Source organism: Diplotaxodon limnothrissa, linkage group LG7 (assembly GCF_057381915.1).
Source record: "Diplotaxodon limnothrissa isolate DT_005_m linkage group LG7, D_limnothrissa_male_GT1.1, whole genome shotgun sequence".
Classification (NCBI taxonomy): Eukaryota; Metazoa; Chordata; class Actinopteri; order Cichliformes; family Cichlidae; genus Diplotaxodon; species Diplotaxodon limnothrissa.
The window spans coordinates 5,987,444-6,004,999 of NC_140602.1; the positions used below are offsets into that span (position 1 = coordinate 5,987,444).

The following is a 17,556-nucleotide window of genomic DNA, read 5'->3' on the forward strand; positions in this document are numbered from 1 at the left end:
CTACACTCAGCGCTTCATTTGTGATAAAATGCCCTAAAATCCAAAACAGTGTGCATGTTTTTATGCCGTGCATACACTGGGGGCATTTGCATAAGCCTGAGGAGGGTGTTTATATTTGTATTCTCAAGCTGAGGGTTGGAAAATGACCTGTCTCCTGTGATTATATCCTTGGTAACTAGAAGTGACGAGGTAATTGTGAAATCTATTTAAAAGAATTGTAGCTTGCCTCTCTGTCTCTTTCTCATCCCCTTTTTATTTCTCTCTCTCGCTGCTGTTTTCAGGTCATTACTACATCGTTTTTCTACACCTACTCATCCCCGTCTTATCCATACAGCCATGTTGTCTCTTTGTTCATGGTCTATTTTCTTTGTTTGTCCTTTTCCTCTTGTTTCCTTTCCTTGCTTACACCTTTTGTAAGGATGTATATGTCCTACATTCTTTATTCTGTTTCCTCTTCTGTCTTCAACTATGTGTGTTTATAGAAAAACCCTGCTTCAGATCGATCCTGTGATGTTGTTAAGATCAATAACACAGAGTGTCACAGCTCAGGCAGCAAAGACTGATGGACGATTTCTGCTCGCCGTATACTTTGAACATGTTGGCATTTAGTTTTCTCGCTCAGTCCCTTTTCTCTCACTCTCTGCTCTCACACACAGTGGCGTCCGTTCCTGCCTGGTCTGAAATATGAAGTGATAGACTCGGCCTACATCTCCCTCTACACAGGTAAGAGCAATTCATCAAATTTGTGTCATCTTGTCGTGGAATCTAATAATTTCATGATTAATTTTTTGTATTTATTGGCATTTACACACTGGACTTTGTTAATAGAAAATCTGCTGAAAATGCTCAGCTGAGAGCTTGCCAAAAGGAAAGGCTCAATCATGCCATAGAAACAACCTATTTAAACCAAAATGTTCTTCTGTGGGTTCACTGCAGATGTCAGTTTGAGAACACAGCATGTATTCCCTACGTGCGGCTAAAGAGAAGTTTCAGGATCTAATAGATGATCTATTTTCTTCCATAGGTGTCATTCTTAGCAGAAATGAGAACACTATCTCCAGAGTAGATGTCTAACCTTTATAGCTCCAAGAATAGTAATGTGTCACAAAGATTCAGCATCGTTAACAGGGGGAAATGCCAGCTGCACAGAAAATGATGTGTGGAGTTGTCATCTTGGGCAAAGCTGCAGTGTTATGTGGATGCATGCCAAATCCTGTCTTCTTGTTTATGACAAGCTGTGACAGAGAGGAATGAAGCCTCGTACCATATATGAGGTCACCTGCTGGATTCGAGCATTACCATCTCCTCATCTGTCTCCCGTCCTCCACCCATCCATCCCTTCTCCTCCCTCATGTCACTCTGCCTCCCTCAGTTGTTTTTTTCCATTCACTCACTCTGGAAATTATTTAATAATCCTTCCTGTTTGAGCAAAAACATGCATCTCTTTGCTCTGGGACACCAGTTAAAGTTGTAGGACTTTGATTCTGCAATCAGTGTTGCATTGTATAAGTGGAATACTTGCACATAAATTTAGAGGTATTTTGTTATGTACCTGAAAAACTATCCCAAGCTATTTTTATGTCTTTCATTGTGCCACGCTTCCCTCTGCTCATGCAAGTGTTTTTCTGTCTATAGTTTCAAAATAAATTCTTACTGGCACAACCTGAATTGGAAGCTCCATTTGTGTAATAATGCCACAGATTATGTTTCATAATTTAAGTGAAAAAACACCAAAGATGCAGTCAACTTAGTTGCTATAAATGTGTAAAGTTAAACAAGCATTTTTTTCTTTGGTTTCCTTTGTTTTTGTTGCAAAGATCCATCTCAATATCTCTGCTGCACATAAATGAATGCTGTGGTTTTGATGATAATACAAATATATGAAAAATGATGCAATTTTTTCACAGGAAGAAAAAGGGGTTCCATTATTTTGCTGATCAACGAGCCCATTAGTCAACATTTGCAAGACTTGTGTGTAGTAAAAACCAGCAGTGTGATCAACAGATATCTTATTGTTTGGGAAAAAAAGAGAGAAAGATGGTGGACACAATTCACCCTCGTGAGGATAAAAATTATGCTGACCACCCTGTTAATTATAAAGCACTTCTCCCATCAGGCATTGCCACTGACATGCCATTAATCACGCGTGCGCTCTCCTCCTACCCTGTTATCGATTGGTATAATTATGACTCGGCTCTGTTCTGCTTTTGTTTGCTTCAACTTTTTTCTGATCCTTCACTTCAGCTTTTGTTAGGGTTCTCCTCCTCTTCCTCTGCTTCCTTTGTGCCATCTCCCCTCTGCTTCTCCTTCTGTCTCTTCCTTCCTCAGTCGCCACCTCGTCATAGATGGTAGCGATTTTGCTGTAATTGTGGCCCAAATCATATCTTCTTTTAAACATTAAATATCAAATTTGTCCATTGTGAGGAGCATAAAAAAGGAAATGAGATAAAGAGTCTTCCTCTTTTCCGCTGACTCTAACTTAATGTCTCTTCACTGCTTTTTTTCCAGATGAGTCCAATCTGAAGATGAACAGTGTGGACCACATCCCTCAGACCTTGGCCAGTCACATCCGTCTCCCAGAGGAGACACAGCCTCAGCGTCTGGAGGGAGGCCGTACCATCCTGCATGGAGCTGATATGCTGAAGCCGGATCCCAGGGACACCTTCTATAGCAGTAAATCTGCCATTCATCATTTCAGGCTGTCCTCTTTCTCTGTCTTCATCCTGATTTTCTGGCCTGTCGTTTTCTCTAAATGCCTGATTGTCTGGCTCGATTGTCTGCAGTTGTCATCTTAGCTGTATTCAGACTGTAATTTCATCCAGTAGGCTGTGTTCCATTTTTTCTGGATTTTCCTGCTTTTTTTCATCACTCACCTATCTGACTCTTAGATTTTTATTTATTCATTTATTTAAGTGTTCTATACACACATTGGTTTGGTCTAGTTGTTGAATAACTGCCTGCCTCTTCCTGTCACTCTCTGTCTCTTCTCAGCCCCTATGATTGATCCCTCTCGACTGGAAAACGTTCTTCCGGCCTGTCTTTACTCTCCAACCTATGTAGTCAAAGATTTCCCCATTGCCAGATACCAGGGCCTGCAGTTCGTAAGTCACTTTCCATCTGGGTCACAAAAAGAGTGACGCTTTTGTTCGAATCAGCTTTTATTTTTCGACAGTCAGCTGTTGCTAAAAGTAGACTAGCGGGGTCATCAGAAATGTGACCAGATATGGTAGTGGCCCTTAAAAAGTATTCCCAGTGTAATATCCCGATCAACTGCGCAGCAAACAGAGAAACAGAGAAGCTACATCTGTGCTGATTTGGATATCGCCACTGCATCTCTCCCTTTGTGTCAAGCACAGCATAAACAAAGTAAGTGGAGGGCAGTGTTGAGCACTGCTCCCCCCTTTAGGGCAGCACAGGTTACTGCAACATCTGCAAAGATGAACGATAACTGGTATGAGAGAGAGATGCAAGTTACACAGCAAATCCATTTCAGATTAGACAAGAATGACCTTAACAAAATGCAGCATTATATAAAGTGACTGGTTGTAATTAAACACTGTCACAAAGTGCACATAGTTTAACCTAACTTTTCCTCCTGTCACTGTTTTCTGGGGCGATTGCATTTTTGATTGACATGTCTCTGTTTATCAGGTCTATCTGTCTTTCGTCTACCCTAATGACTTCACGCGCCTCACCCACATGGAGCGAGAAAACAAGTGTTTCTACAGAGAGTCCCCTATCTACTTGGAGAAGTAAGGGCATTATTACTTTTATCTCTTAGGGAGGTATGGGAACATTTGTCTTTGTCTTGTATATATGAGCGCGTACACTGATTATGCAGAATAAGTGTTCAAGTGTCTGTGAATCTGATGGCAGTGATTCATGTGACCCCTCACTAAGAGATTAAGTTTATTATGCTGCAAGGCACATCGAAACTTCAACCTTCTGTTAATGCATGTGGCCGTGTGTGTGCCTGTGCCTGTGCTGCCTCTTGTTTTGTCTGCCAGGTTTGGTTTCTACAAATATATGAAGATGGATGAGGAAGAAGATGACAGGCTGTTCTTCTTCCCGAACCCAGATGGTAACTAATAATGAGCAAACACATGCACCCACCTGCACACGTACAGACTCTCATTCAACTTTAAGTCTCTTTCGTGTCCCCAGATTTCCTAGAGGAGGAGGAGGTGGTAGATACAGAGGATGAGGCAGAGATTGTTGGCACACAGTCACCCAAGAAGCCCTCTTATCCAAGCCAGACCAGCCATACTTCAAATCCCTCCTATCGGCAATCAAAGTCTGAGCCCACACCAGCTGGCCGAGACAAGGAGAAAGAGAAGGAGGATCCTAATGATGAAGAAGATGAGGGCCCAGTCAACAGTATCATACAGCACAGAGAAAGGAGGCGTTTTCCTCGCAGAGACAGACAGATGGATAGGGATTTGGACAGAGACTGGGGGAGAGATCATACAAGGGAGAATATGAGAAAAGACACGGGGAAGAGACTTGAAAACATCGAAGCAAGGGTTCTTCAGCCTGATATCGAAAGCGTGGTTAGGGGTCGCTCTCTGTCCTGGGTCCACACTGATTCTGCAGAACTAGACCCTGCCAGGAAAGGCGGAGGAACAGGTGGCGGAGAAGACAGGGGAGTTGACACACGGACTAAACTCAGCAAGTCTTCTCTTCTCTTTCCCCAAAAGTCGTCCCTCTCTGCCCTTGCTAGCCGAGCCAGGCAGATCCTCAGCAACTCTGCACATGGCAACAACCTCCACGATAGGCTTCCCGGGAGCAAAAAAGAGAAGAGGGAGGAGAACAAGATCTACATCACCAGGCCCAAGCCTGCAAGGGAGAGAGAGAAGGAGAGGGAGCAGCGGCGAGAGAGGAGGGACGAGAGGGCATCTCGCCACCCTAGAGAGGTTTTCCCAGGAGTCTTTTTGTATCAGACTGGAAAGACCACCAGGCTGGTAAACCTGGGTGCCAGGAGACGTGGTGGGGGAGGCGTAACAGGAAGTAGGAGTCTGATTAGTGCGCCTCAGCTCTGGCCTAACCCCCCTATAAAAGAAGGTAAGGCTTCTCCTCACAATGGAAGCACCAACACACACAATGAAAGTGTGGTAAAGTCTTCTAACAAGGCAACAGGGGCAAGACAGCCAGAGAAAAGCAAAAGCAAAGGAGAGCACCGGGATTTAAAGACTACTATCATGGCTGACCCACCCAGTAAAGAACACCACCTAATCGAACCGTCCTCTCACCGCGGTCCCCCTCATCCCTCTGTTACCCCACCAAGATTAAACTTTACAGACAACACAATCCAAGGTCAATCACGGGTTACTTCTTACCTGCGAACCTCAGAGATTACAGAGTCCCAGCAGCAGCCAGACCCCAACCCTCCAGATATCGACCAAGAAACAAACCACTCTAATCCTGATCCCGACCCAGAGCCAGAGCCAGAGGAGGGTGAAATGTCAGATTACAGCTACGAGGAGGTGGAGGCTCGGCCAGGTTGGGCAGAGGAGAGCATTAACTGGCAGAGGACTTTCTCGGTCAATCCGATGGACTTTGAGCTTCTGCGCTCTGACTGGAATGACTTGCGCTGTAATGTGTCTGGGAACCTGCAGCTAGCAGAGAGCGAGGTGGTGGACGTGCTGGCACAGTACATGGAGAAACTCAATGAGCACAATGGGGGGTAAGCATGGCAAAATGAAATAAAACAGACAAGGTCTATGTTTCCCTGCATCCTTGTTAGTTTAGGTGTGGTACTTATGCTAATCGTTATATAAAGCAAAAGGTAATTTTGCTGCAACATATTGCTCATGTCCTGGTGCTTTGAAGTCTTGCTCTCAGTCTTCAGTATGCTGATTACAATTTTCTTCAGTAGTTCTTGCAGAGCTCGATGTTATTTGTGTGAAGTAGCTTCTCTGTTGTTATTTTCATCATCCATGCTAAATTCAATGTGCCACAGATAATGAGAATCAGCTTTTTTGAAGTGGTTTGTACACGCAAACAATAATTAATCCACTTGTGCCAATGATGTAAAACGTTGTATTCTATATGTGCAACCTCTCTGTGTATTTTCAATATTTTCTGTCTGTCTGCCCTAGGATCTACACCCTGTTGCGAATTATCAACGTTGAAAAGCGGCGTGACTCGGCAAGAGGGAACCGGTACCTCGTGGAGCTGGAGCTTATGGAGAGAGGACGTAGCGTGGTACGCCTTTCAGAATACATTTACCTGCTGCTACACCGCAGCAAGCAGGGGGAGGAAAGTTTAGAGAACACAGACTCTGCCCCTGCCTCAGCACCGGCTTCAGCCCTCTCCACTGCCACTCCCAGCCTCACCACCCCACCGCCTCCTCCTCCTCCCACCAAGTCGTCTGGCCGAGCAGCAGCAACACCCTGGAGCACTGCATATGCTAAGCCCCTGCTATGCCAGCCAGTCATGCTCCAATGGAGGAAAGATGTCATGGTACACTTTGTGGTCCCAGGTGAGTCAAAAGTTAATCCAGGGCAGATTCAGCATCCTTCAGATGAATAATTTATTTGCCTATACTTTCTTTGTTTTCTCAACTTGCTGTCCTTTTGCCTTTGGTATTACTGTTCTTCAGTAAAAAACCAGGCTCGCTGGGTGCAGCAGTTCATCTCTGACATGGAAAATCTTCACCGGCAGACAAAAGATGACAATTTCAGCATCATCATTGTGGATTTTGAGAGCGAAGATATGGACGTGGAGCAGGCACTTCGAGAGAGCAGTGTGCCAAGGTGTGTGCATGCGACACGAGGAGCTGTGTGCTGTGACTTTTAATATTTTGAAGGCTGCCGCGCTTTATATATATTTGTGTTTTGGCAGATATGAGTATCTTAGGAGAGAAGGCAACTTTGAGCGCTCGGCAGGACTGCAGATGGGAGTGGACACTATTGAGGTCAGTGAAGCAAGCACACATAGAGAAGACGACAATATGTGAGCTGGCAGGCAAAAGCCACTCACTGAAGGTCAGACGCTTGCACAGACCACATGACCTTTACTGGCTGATGGACAGGCAGAAAGAACACTCATGCATAATGAATGCATCACAGCGAGGTTGGTCTGTCATGGACTGTGGATCTCACCCTTATCTCCAAGCCTCCTACTGCCTTCCTTGGCTCTCTCGCACAGAGTCCAGCTGTGGCTGACAGGGAATTCCTTAGACAGATAGCCGCATATCCTCTGTCATATGTATGCCATAGCTGTCACATCCACTCCCTCTCACAGGTTATTTGTGTGCATGTGCCCTTACACCATTCTGTGGCTGTCTCTGTCTCGCACACATGCATACCCACCCATGGGAGAATGGAGCAGCTGGAAGTCTGGACAGACGTTGATCCGTCAGTTGACTGTCAGTGCTGTCATGGTGGGATGACACGACTGTCACTCATATCTAAATGACCTATGGGCTGTTGACGTGACGACAACCCACTCATGCCGAGCACAGACCTAAAGAGAGCTTCTGCTCTCGTTAATCCTAAAAGCCCATGTAAAAAGCGGTAAAGCGCATGTGAACATCCGCTTGTCTTGCACCAGCTTACACACACAAAAATCAGACACTTCTTTTGCCCAGTTGAAGGAAGGATTTTGATATCATTTGGATGTAGCAAACATACTTGAGCATTTCTTTGCATTTTCTCCCACAGGACAGCCACAGCATCGTATTCCTGTGTGACCTGCACATCCATTTCCCTCTCAACATCTTGGAAAGCATCAGGAAGCACTGCGTGGAGGGACGCCTTGCTTTTGCTCCCATTGTCATGAGACTCAGCTGTGGTAGTTCACCACAGGAGCCTGATGGTAACACACAAAAAATACACGTGTTACATATTAACAAAGGCTTAGTTTGAAGGGGCACTGAAACTCATTCCCCAGTTACGGTGATATATGTGATTTTTATTTTATATGTGTAGTAAATACACTTTTTGAAGTACAATCATGTATAGGCATCAGATTTTCCTGTTGCTGCACCATCAAACTGTATGACTCAGTGCTTTTCTTTTGTCTCTAAGGTTACTGGGAGGTAAACGGCTTTGGTCTGTTTGGAATTTATAAATCAGATTTTGATAAAATTGGAGGGATGAACACAGAAGAGTTCAAAGACCGCTGGGGTGGAGAGGATTGGGAACTGTTGGACAGGTAGCTCTGCAACATAAACACTCTCAAAGCATGTATGACACAGAGTGAACAAACTAGTGAACATCTAATTTAACCTCAAAAGCTGTGTAAAAGCAGTGCATGTTGTAAAAAATGTCCCTGTGTTTTGTAAAAGTTTATATTATTAGTGAAAGTGCAGCTCAGGAAGGGAAGATCACAAGAAGCTTTAAAAAGCTGAACATTTATGTTTATAGTGATCAGGAAATTATCTTTTAAATTGTAATTTTTCAATGTTAGTCCTTTAATCTGCGTTGTGGCAGAGGAAATTATAGCTGTAGCAATTTCAAAACTTGAGCTAAAGAAACCGAAGATTATTATGTATTCATGCGGTATCAGAATAACACAATTTTCTGACTTGGAAAAAAAAAGACCTTACCTGACTTAAAAGAAGTAATTTAAAGCAAGGACACAGCTATCAACGTGTTGTTTAAACGCTCAAGGTAATAAAATACAGCGTACCTTCATTCTAATGTTCATGTTGTTCATGTCCAAATTCTCATTTAGAAGTACACGAACACATGAAAATCAGGGTTATCAGCTTATATGCAGGGTTATCTTTTAGTGTAGAAGTGTATTTGCAATATGATCTGAGACAAAAAATGAAACTTCTCTCTGTCTCTCTCGTTCGTTAGGGTCCTGCAGAACGGTTTGGAAGTAGAAAGACTACGCTTGAGGAACTTCTTTCACTACTACCACTCCAAGAGAGGCATGTGGAATGCCCAAAACAAAAAAACTCCCAAGGGATAGCGCAGCCTGTTGGTCAGAGGATCCTAAACCTACCTGCAGACCCACTGTGTGTGTGAGAGAGAGACCTGTCGGAGCTCGCTCACTGCCTGAATTCTGCCTTTTCGAAACAGGCTCCTTTCAGGGACTCCTCGGACCCTGTTGTGTATTTGTCTGTACGAGGAAACTGATTCCAAATTTGAAATTTGGAGGCGTGCTTTTTACGCAGACGGACCTGAGTCATCACTTTGCCTCACTGACTGAACTACTGTACAGAGAGAAGAGTTATTTTTATTCTCCTTTTCTCTGTCCTTTTTGGTGCAATGTTTTCAGACAGACTGGAAAGCAGAGAGCGTGTGTGTTTGTATGTGTGGGTATGTATATATAGGTGTGTGGGTGTGTTGCCATGACGGAAAGCACCCCTTTTTTTTTTTCTAACACGGAGATGTGGAGACAACCTAAGATCTTTTTGCTAACATGCTCTCACGCGGGAGCCTAATAGAATGTGTGTCAACGTGTTCATCAGGCGATTCAGACGCAGGGTTGTAGCTCAAGTAGAGGAACACTTTGTTTGATAAAGCAGTACATCAACTTCTACCTGTTAAATATCATTGACTAGAATGACTGAGGTGCTGAACTCCTCTTTGTATCTGATATTATAAACCACAGAAAGTTTTCCGTTCAGAAAAAGCCCTTTCTCAAACAGATACATCCCTTTCTGCCCCTCTTTCTCCTTCTGTATCACCTTTATTTTATTCCTTTCTTTATCCTTTTCCTTGTCATGCTAACTTGTGTGTTTGTATCTGTTTGTAATATTATTTTATAATGTCAATTTTAAAATAGAGCATTTATAATAATGCAAGCTATTGGTTATGACTTGATTTGTTTTAAGTGATGAGGGGGTTTTTCTTCTTTTTTTTTAACAAGGGACTTTTATTTATCTGGATTAAGCATGTGCTTACATTTGGCATGCTATTCCTGTTCAATAACACTGAATTTGTGAGCATTTCAGATCTACTGACAGATTTTTTTGTTTGCAAACTTCATTTCTCGTATTAAAATCCCACAGAGACGGGGAATGCTTGGCTGTCGAAAATACAGATACTCTTCTGTTTGAGCTTGTTTTAAGCGCTAACAGAAGGGAGACCAGTTCATGTGTGGGACACAGTGGTGCAAGGCATGGCTGTTTCACAAATGTGTGCCTTTATCAGGGTTTGGCTGCAGGCAGTTTTTAAGCTACTTTAATGACTGACGAGGGCCGAGACAAGCAGAAATACAACGGTATTTATCAGCAGGCTGTAAAGTCAGTGTAAATTCAGATATACTGTAAAAAGAGGAAAATAATATTCTCTTTAAAGGATCATAGAAGTGTCACTGTTTATTGTATTATCTCAAAAGAAAGGACATGTTTGATTGAGGTTTTAGTGATACGAAGTGTTCACTGGTGAGATAGAAGGAGAATCGTTAAGAATGACTACTGAGTGGGAACAGAGGGTGTGATAAAGAGTCACTGGCAGCTGCAGTCCAGTAGGACCCCACCTGCTCCCATTATTTTGGCTGGAGGCCGGGCTCCTAATGCCTTCTGTTTATGCAACATGGCACTTATATTGAGGAAGAGTGGCTGGAGGGCTCTTGGCTGGACATGTATATGGATGAACACTAACGATCTGTTATTGACTATATGATTGTCAAAATGCCCTCTAGACCTTTTTTGCCTCTACAGAAAAAAAGGTCTACACTGTACATAATTTTGCATTCACATGGGACTATTTAAAATAAAGGAAACACATTAATATAAGAATATATATATATATATATAGATATATATATATATGAAACATTTACAAAATGAAAAATAAGTATACATTCCGAGGTAATTTCTGTGAAATTGTTTTGTAGAGAAAAGGTTTTAAGAATGTATTGTACTTTTATTTTCATTTGTTGTTTGTTTGTTTTTTGTTTTTGCAAATAAACTTTTATCCTTACATCTGGATAATATTTTAGTTTTTTTGTTGTGCGTTTATTTATGTTTTTGGAACCCTGGTCTCAATACAGAAAAAGTGACACAAAAGTAAAATAAAAATGTTATTTGTTTTTCTGACCACACGGTGGTGCTCGTCCCACACGGGCCGTGAAGTGGTAAAATGGAGACATGGAAATAACATTGCTCAACATATTTTGAGCAGAGGTAGGGTGATTCATTGCCAGAGAAATAAAGCTTACTACAGCTGACTTTTCCAGTTTTCAATTATTTCACGATATTTTTTTTAAATGAACATCTATTTGTCAATATAAAGGATAAATAACATTTTCCCATTGCTATATTTTCTGTAAACTATAGTGTTCGAAGGATTTGCAAATTATAGCTTTTTGTTATTATTTATATGCTACACATTTGTTTTTGGGAAATCTACATGAACAAAACAGCCAGAGTATTACACATGAATTTGTCTGGGAAACACTACTTTCAATACGCTACAATGACGTCAGTCAGGTGATGAAGCTTCCTCCGAAAAATGGTTTCTAATACATCCAGAGAACTCATTGTGCATTGATCACATATCACACTGTGATCACATATGAGTGATATGTGAGAAGTGAAACATCATGACGCTAACATTAAAAAACTTCCCAGCAGAACTGACATTTAATCATTGACACGGTTGTGGCTTTCCTCTCTGGACCATGAGGTAAGCGCTGTCCACACCACAGCTAAACAAGGTCTGGATGAGGCAAGCGCTGACCCCTTGTGATCTCCTCTCCCGTGTCCCGTGTGTCTTATGCTCTGACTAACAGCAAGAAATTGGGGAGTTTACATGTACTTTAGTTTTTTCAGTTTCTATGACTGACTAATACAGACAGCATGATACGAGTGCATGTACATATCAGGACTGGGTTTTTCCACTTCAAGCACACAGACGATATGTCATGTAACATGTGGGTCTGTATATACAAGATAACATTTATTGCAGCCACTGTTGCGGTCCAGCAGGTACGTAGAGTGAGTCTTGTGCTTTAAACCCCTTATGTGTAATCGAGACACACCCTGCCTATGTGAGCGCAGACTAATGAGAAGCAGGTAGTAACAGGCCTATTTTTTATTAGTTCTGCTGAACTGGTGCTGAATGAGCAGAATGTACAGTGCACTACTAGTTAACCACTACAAAATCTCTCATTATTCGAGCTGTTGCAGTATTTCTGCCTTCCTTCCTGTTCTAAATAAGCTTAAAATGCAGTTTTCGGTGAAAACCCTAAACCTTGTACAGTCAAAAGTAAACTTTACTCCACCTCATATGGTATAAGTCTTACACCATTACAGAGCACCTGTATAAAAAAGCCCAAAGCCGACTGTACTTCCTCAGGAGGCTGAGGTCTTTTAACATCTGCAGGAAGCTCCTGAGGATGTTTTACCAGTCGGTGGTTGCTGGAGTATTTTTCTATGCTGTGGTGTGCTGGGGGAGCAGCACAGCAAAGAAGGACTCATCCAGGCTGGAGAAACTGATCAGGAGGGCTAGCTCTGTGGTCGGCATGAAGCTGGACACTCTGGTGACAGTGGCAGAGAAAAGGACATTAAAGAAACTGATGGACATTATGAACAATGCTGGGCATCCTCTGCACACGGCCATAAACAATCAGAAGAGTCTGTTCAGTGACAGGTTGCTTCTCCCCAAGACAAGAACTAACAGACTTAAAAACTCCTTTGTCCCACACGCCATCAGACTGTTTAACTCCTCTCTGGAGGGGAGAGGGAGGGGAAACAGGAGGACAAAGGAGGGGGGAACAACTAAGCTGTAGTGCCTCTTCACCTCACTGTACAATACCTTGTGCAATACTTTTTGTAAATAGTCAACAGTGCAATAGACTCAATACTTGAAATGTGCAATTCACTTGTATTTTTATTTTTTATTCCTATTTATTCTATTTATCCCCTTTGTATATTTTATTTATATTTGTCTCTGTATTTATATATGTGTGTGTGTGTGTGTGTGTGTGTGTGTGTGTGTGTGTGTGTGTGTGTGTGTGTGTGTGTGTGTGTGTATATATAACAATTCTGTAACTGTAACTTCGGTCGTTGCTGTGCTTTTTGGAAGTCGAATTTCCCAGAGGAACCCACCCGAGGGATTAATAAAGTTCTATCTTATCTTATCTTATCTTAGGCGCTCAGAGTATCTGTTACACTTACAGTGCAGTTGACTAATATGCAGTGAACAAGCCATGTACTTCTGAGTGAACGAGAGGAACTAACTAGGGACTGGATGATGTGCCATGTATCTGTTACTGTTACAATAAATAGTATTTAATAATTTAATCATATTTAATAGTATTTTTGAGCTCTCGATTTGACAAAATAATATATTTATAAAATAATGTTCTCACAAAATATCTGAAACATTGTGTGATACTTGGATAATGGGCAAATGCAGTAGTAGGTCATACACGTCAGTGTTACGGTATCCCTCTTTCAGGGGAAATTAAGTTTACTTTTGTTTTCCAACTTAGGAGAGCTTTTAAGTGTGCTCTGATTGGCTGACGTGAGAGTCGGGCGTCTTCTGATTGGTGTTTGAGCTGCTTCCGCGTTGTCATTCAGCAGCAGTCCCTCCTCACGCACATCTGCAGCCGAGTCTCTCCGGTACACTGTACGTGACGACGAGCTGTGAGAGGAGAGCAGAGATATATATTCGAACTTTTCCACAATTATCTGCGCAAAAAACAAAGACTTTCTGTCTGTTGAGCGGCTACATGGAGCTATTTTATAAGTAAACTCGACTCTGGCTGTATTGAAATCGCGGAAGGACTGTTTTCATCTCTTAAAAGACAGGTTACCGGAGGAAAGTTTAAATCCCGGTGAGATCAGGGGGAAGGTGAGCCGGGTGCGACTTGAATCATCCTGGCTGTCCTTTTTGTAAATGAAATAGAGAGAGTTTTGATTCAGTCTGCTCTTTCTAACAACCAGGACTTTGTCTGCTGAAGGAGTTGTAGTATTTCGCCGTCCCACGCTGAACTCCACAGCATGTCTGACAAGTGTTGCGCTGTGTAACCAGTTCGTCCAGCTCGCCGAGGAGTTTCGTCAGCTGCTTCTCTGACTTTGCAGGTAAGCCGCTGAGGAAGTTCGCCTCTCTTCCAGAAGGTCTCTGTGAAGGCCGTTGGACGACAATGGCTGGCTTGAGCAATGCCCACATGAAAACCCTGGAGGACCTAACTCTGGACTCGGGCTACGGGGCGGGGGACTCTTGCAAATCCCTCAGCCTGTCCTCCTCAAAGTCAAACTCCCAGGCATTCATGACGGCCCCTCACCGGGGGAACTGGTGGTACTATTCCGGCTCCATGAATAGCAGGAACAACAGCTGGGACACTGTCAACACTGTCCTTCCAGAAGACCCAGAGGACATCTTCTCCAAGTGTCCACGCTTACCTGAACTGGAAGAGTTTCCATGGACTGAGGAGGAGGTGGCCAAAATACTGCGTAAAGTGGCCGAGAGTGGGAGCATGAAATGGGGGACTACACCTGTGTTCTCACCGGAGGCTGTGAGGCGGCTGTCCACCCTTCTCCGCAGGGCTCTGATCCGCATTTCCAGAGAGGCTCAGCGTCTCAGCGTCATGCACTGCCGCTGCACACGCTTCGAAGTGCAGAGTGCCATGAAATTGGTGCTCAGCTGGGCCCTCGCCGACTACTGCGTCTCTGCTACAGTTAAGGCCATCTCCTTGTACAGCATGAGTGCCGGTGAACTATTGAGGAAAGGCAAGTCCGCCCGCTGCGGCCTCTCCTTCTCTGTGGGACGCTTCTTCCGCTGGATGGTGGACACCCGCATCTCCGTGCGCATCCACGAGTATGCGGCCATATGCCTAACTGCATGCATGGAAGCTTTGGTGGAGGAGATAGGTGCCCGGGTGCTGATGGCCGAGAGGGGTCATTCAGGGCCTGATTTGGGGTCAGGGTGCGTCACGGTGAGTGCAGAGGCCATGGAGGGGGTGGTCAACAATGACGCGGAGCTGTGGGGAGTCCTGCAACACTATGAGCACCTCATCTGCGGGAAGAACGCTAATGGTAAATATAAATGATGTATATAAAAGTGCATTTAAGTTAACAGTGCATAGCATAGAGTGAGGACCTTCAGTGAATGTTTTGTTGCATACTATTTTTTTGTATCACATATTGGTCTTCCTGAGTGTTGATCACAACTTTCCACTCCCTCTGAGTCCATGTGTGGAAAAAGGTTAATTGTGGCCTGGTGCTGATTACAACAGCAGCTTTTAGTGTGTGAGAGTTTGATGTATTTGTTGCCAATTTGACTTGTCAGAGTAAGAAAATTGCCTCTAATGTGGGCAAAGAAGGCATTTTCTGTTCAACCAAAGTCACAAAACAACAAATTGCTGAGAAAAAAGACTCAACCAGCCAGATTGAGTCCTCACATGTCACTCTGGTGTTCTACTGTTGTGGTTTGGAGTGCAGAGAGCCTTCAGAGTCTAGGCAGGAGGCTTGTCTGTTGACATAGCTCTCTGTATGCGCTGACTTCACCTCTCAGCCTCTCGCTGTGTTGGCCACACTCCTTTAAAATCCTCCCTTTCTTCCATTTCCTCATCCTGTACTCCTGGTAGACAGATCTCTTTCACCCACCACCATCCCTGCATACTGTTTCTTACATCTCTCCCTCCTCTCTCCTCCAGCTACAGCTGTGCATCCTGCTCCCTGCCTATTTGTTTCCTCCACCCTCACATCCCTTCTGAATCAAGTCTCTTTCTCCGCCTTCTCTGTTGATCCCTAGTACACTCACAGTGCTCTTTCCATGACTGTTTTGGCAGCCCAGCGTTGAGTTGATGCATGAGCTTGTGTTGGGACAGTGTAACCAGCCTTTGTTTGTGGCCCACTACCAGCTCCCTGGAGCAGAGCTATTTTACTGCAGCACAATGGCCTTTTGTTGTGTGATCGTGCAGCTTAGTCAAACACAGAGGGAGTCAAAGCAAATGCTGAGGATGCATACACGCACCAAGGAACAATATACACAACTCAGAGAGAGAGAGAGAAAGAAAAAATAACTATAGATAGTCAATATTAAATACAATTATGAAGCACACTTGCACAATTATGTGCAAGTGTGCCGTGCATGTGGAGAAGACGCTAATGTAACACGGCCAACTTTTGATCTGAGATCAATGTGCTCGTAATAGATAGTACTTTCCCACATGCATGCACTCACATATTAACTGCTACCTTCCATTTCAAAGTCTGTACAGCTTCCAGTGGCTTCATCATTATATCTGCTCCATTTAAGCCTGCAAGTGCTATAAACAGAACATTGCTGTACATTAGACAGGCCTGTTGTTTGGTTTTACGTTTGAATTGGGGTGCTATTTCATAAAAAAGTTAAAAAGCAGCTTTTGTCACATTACTTCACCAGATGTCTTTAGCTTAGGTTTGGCCTATTTTGGTGAGTTTAGTCACTGGTCTTGAGAAAGACCATCGTGTGATGTGTGTGTGTGCATATAATAACAACAGACTATTATTCTGACCACCATAGCTTTTTATAGGGCTAAATCTGGGATATGGAAGCCACATACCCCTCTACCATCTTTCCACCTGACACCCTACACCCTAAACGGCAACCTCCTACTGCTGAGCAACATCCCCTCTTTTGCCTACCACCCAAACAAAAAACAAATATCCATTTCCTTCTTACAAACCAGTATGGGAGGGTAGATTATTGATCATATAGAATGCATGGCACATTCTATTAAAACTCCTCCCTCTCACTTGATCTCACTTCATCTTTCTGCCTCTTTCTCAGAGGCTGACCCACATCTGGAACTCTTTAAGTTAGAAATGACTTGTACGGCTCCAATAACAAAACTGAAAACTCCCTCCCTCCCTCCTTTCCTCTTGCCCTCTCATGCTTAGTCTAACTTTTGGCTCTCTCTCTCCCTCTTTCTCCCTTTTTTTTGCCATTGCGTTCACATCCACATCCACTTCATCTTTATCTGTTTATTTCTTCTGGTCTACAGGGAGTGCATTAGAGAAACCCAGTTGTGATGTGCCAGGATCTTATTCATTACACTTGCAGACTCACCCGAGCACATTGACATGCACACAGACCCTGAAACCAATTTAGTCTTCTTTGCTTGCATATAAATGGATCTACAGCACTGGTTGAACGCTATACACAATGTGACTATACAGAAGAATCCATTTGTCATTTATTTCTCCTCACAAGGAAATGGCGTGAGCGAGCACTTCCTGGTATAATTTGTATTGACAGTACAGTGGAGCATGTTAAAGTGCAGAGTAGTAGCTTTACTAATGGACAGTAGAAGTGGCTATGAAATCATTGATCGTTATGTCTAGCACACAGATGTGTGTTAAGCTTTGGTCTGGCTAATAGGACAATTTCCAAGTGAGCACCATTCAAGTGTTTGGAGGACTTTTTTCCCGCTTTTCTCGGACTTTATAGTTGTTTGCTCAAGGGGCTTGTAACAGCAGTCCAGTAGTTAGATTTGCAAACAGTTGACTAGAGGGTCATTTATTTTGGGACATGACTTTAAATTCAATCACCAGCCCCATTCACACTTTGCACTGGGCAGTAGTTTGATATTTGGGTTGCTGTTCTAAAACTTGAATGTGAATACTTGTATAGTCTGAAGCAGGGGCTCAGTGAAAGAGAGCGT

At 43.3% G+C, this 17,556-nt stretch overlaps 2 protein-coding genes across 2 annotated transcripts in view; both read left to right on the plus strand.

Annotated features, from left to right (window-relative positions):
- The window catches only part of b4galnt4a (beta-1,4-N-acetyl-galactosaminyl transferase 4a), a 162,322-nt gene extending 152,852 nt beyond the window's left edge, over positions 1-9,470 (plus strand). Inside the window, exons 9-20 of the mRNA XM_085359062.1 lie at positions 657-723; positions 2,509-2,673; positions 2,992-3,101; positions 3,652-3,752; positions 4,008-4,081; positions 4,165-5,683; positions 6,099-6,481; positions 6,602-6,755; positions 6,844-6,916; positions 7,665-7,818; positions 8,031-8,157; positions 8,808-9,470. Coding sequence (XP_085215188.1) covers positions 657-723; positions 2,509-2,673; positions 2,992-3,101; positions 3,652-3,752; positions 4,008-4,081; positions 4,165-5,683; positions 6,099-6,481; positions 6,602-6,755; positions 6,844-6,916; positions 7,665-7,818; positions 8,031-8,157; positions 8,808-8,922 — 3,042 coding nt within the window. The 3' untranslated portion in view covers positions 8,923-9,470. The remainder of the gene's footprint in view (positions 1-656; positions 724-2,508; positions 2,674-2,991; positions 3,102-3,651; positions 3,753-4,007; positions 4,082-4,164; positions 5,684-6,098; positions 6,482-6,601; positions 6,756-6,843; positions 6,917-7,664; positions 7,819-8,030; positions 8,158-8,807) is intronic.
- Positions 9,471-13,938: 4,468 nt separating this feature from the next.
- abtb2b (ankyrin repeat and BTB (POZ) domain containing 2b) overlaps positions 13,939-17,556 on the plus strand; it is a 38,561-nt gene continuing 34,943 nt past the window's right edge. The window contains exon 1 of the mRNA XM_085357263.1: positions 13,939-14,944. Coding sequence (XP_085213389.1) covers positions 14,053-14,944 — 892 coding nt within the window. The 5' untranslated portion in view covers positions 13,939-14,052. The remainder of the gene's footprint in view (positions 14,945-17,556) is intronic.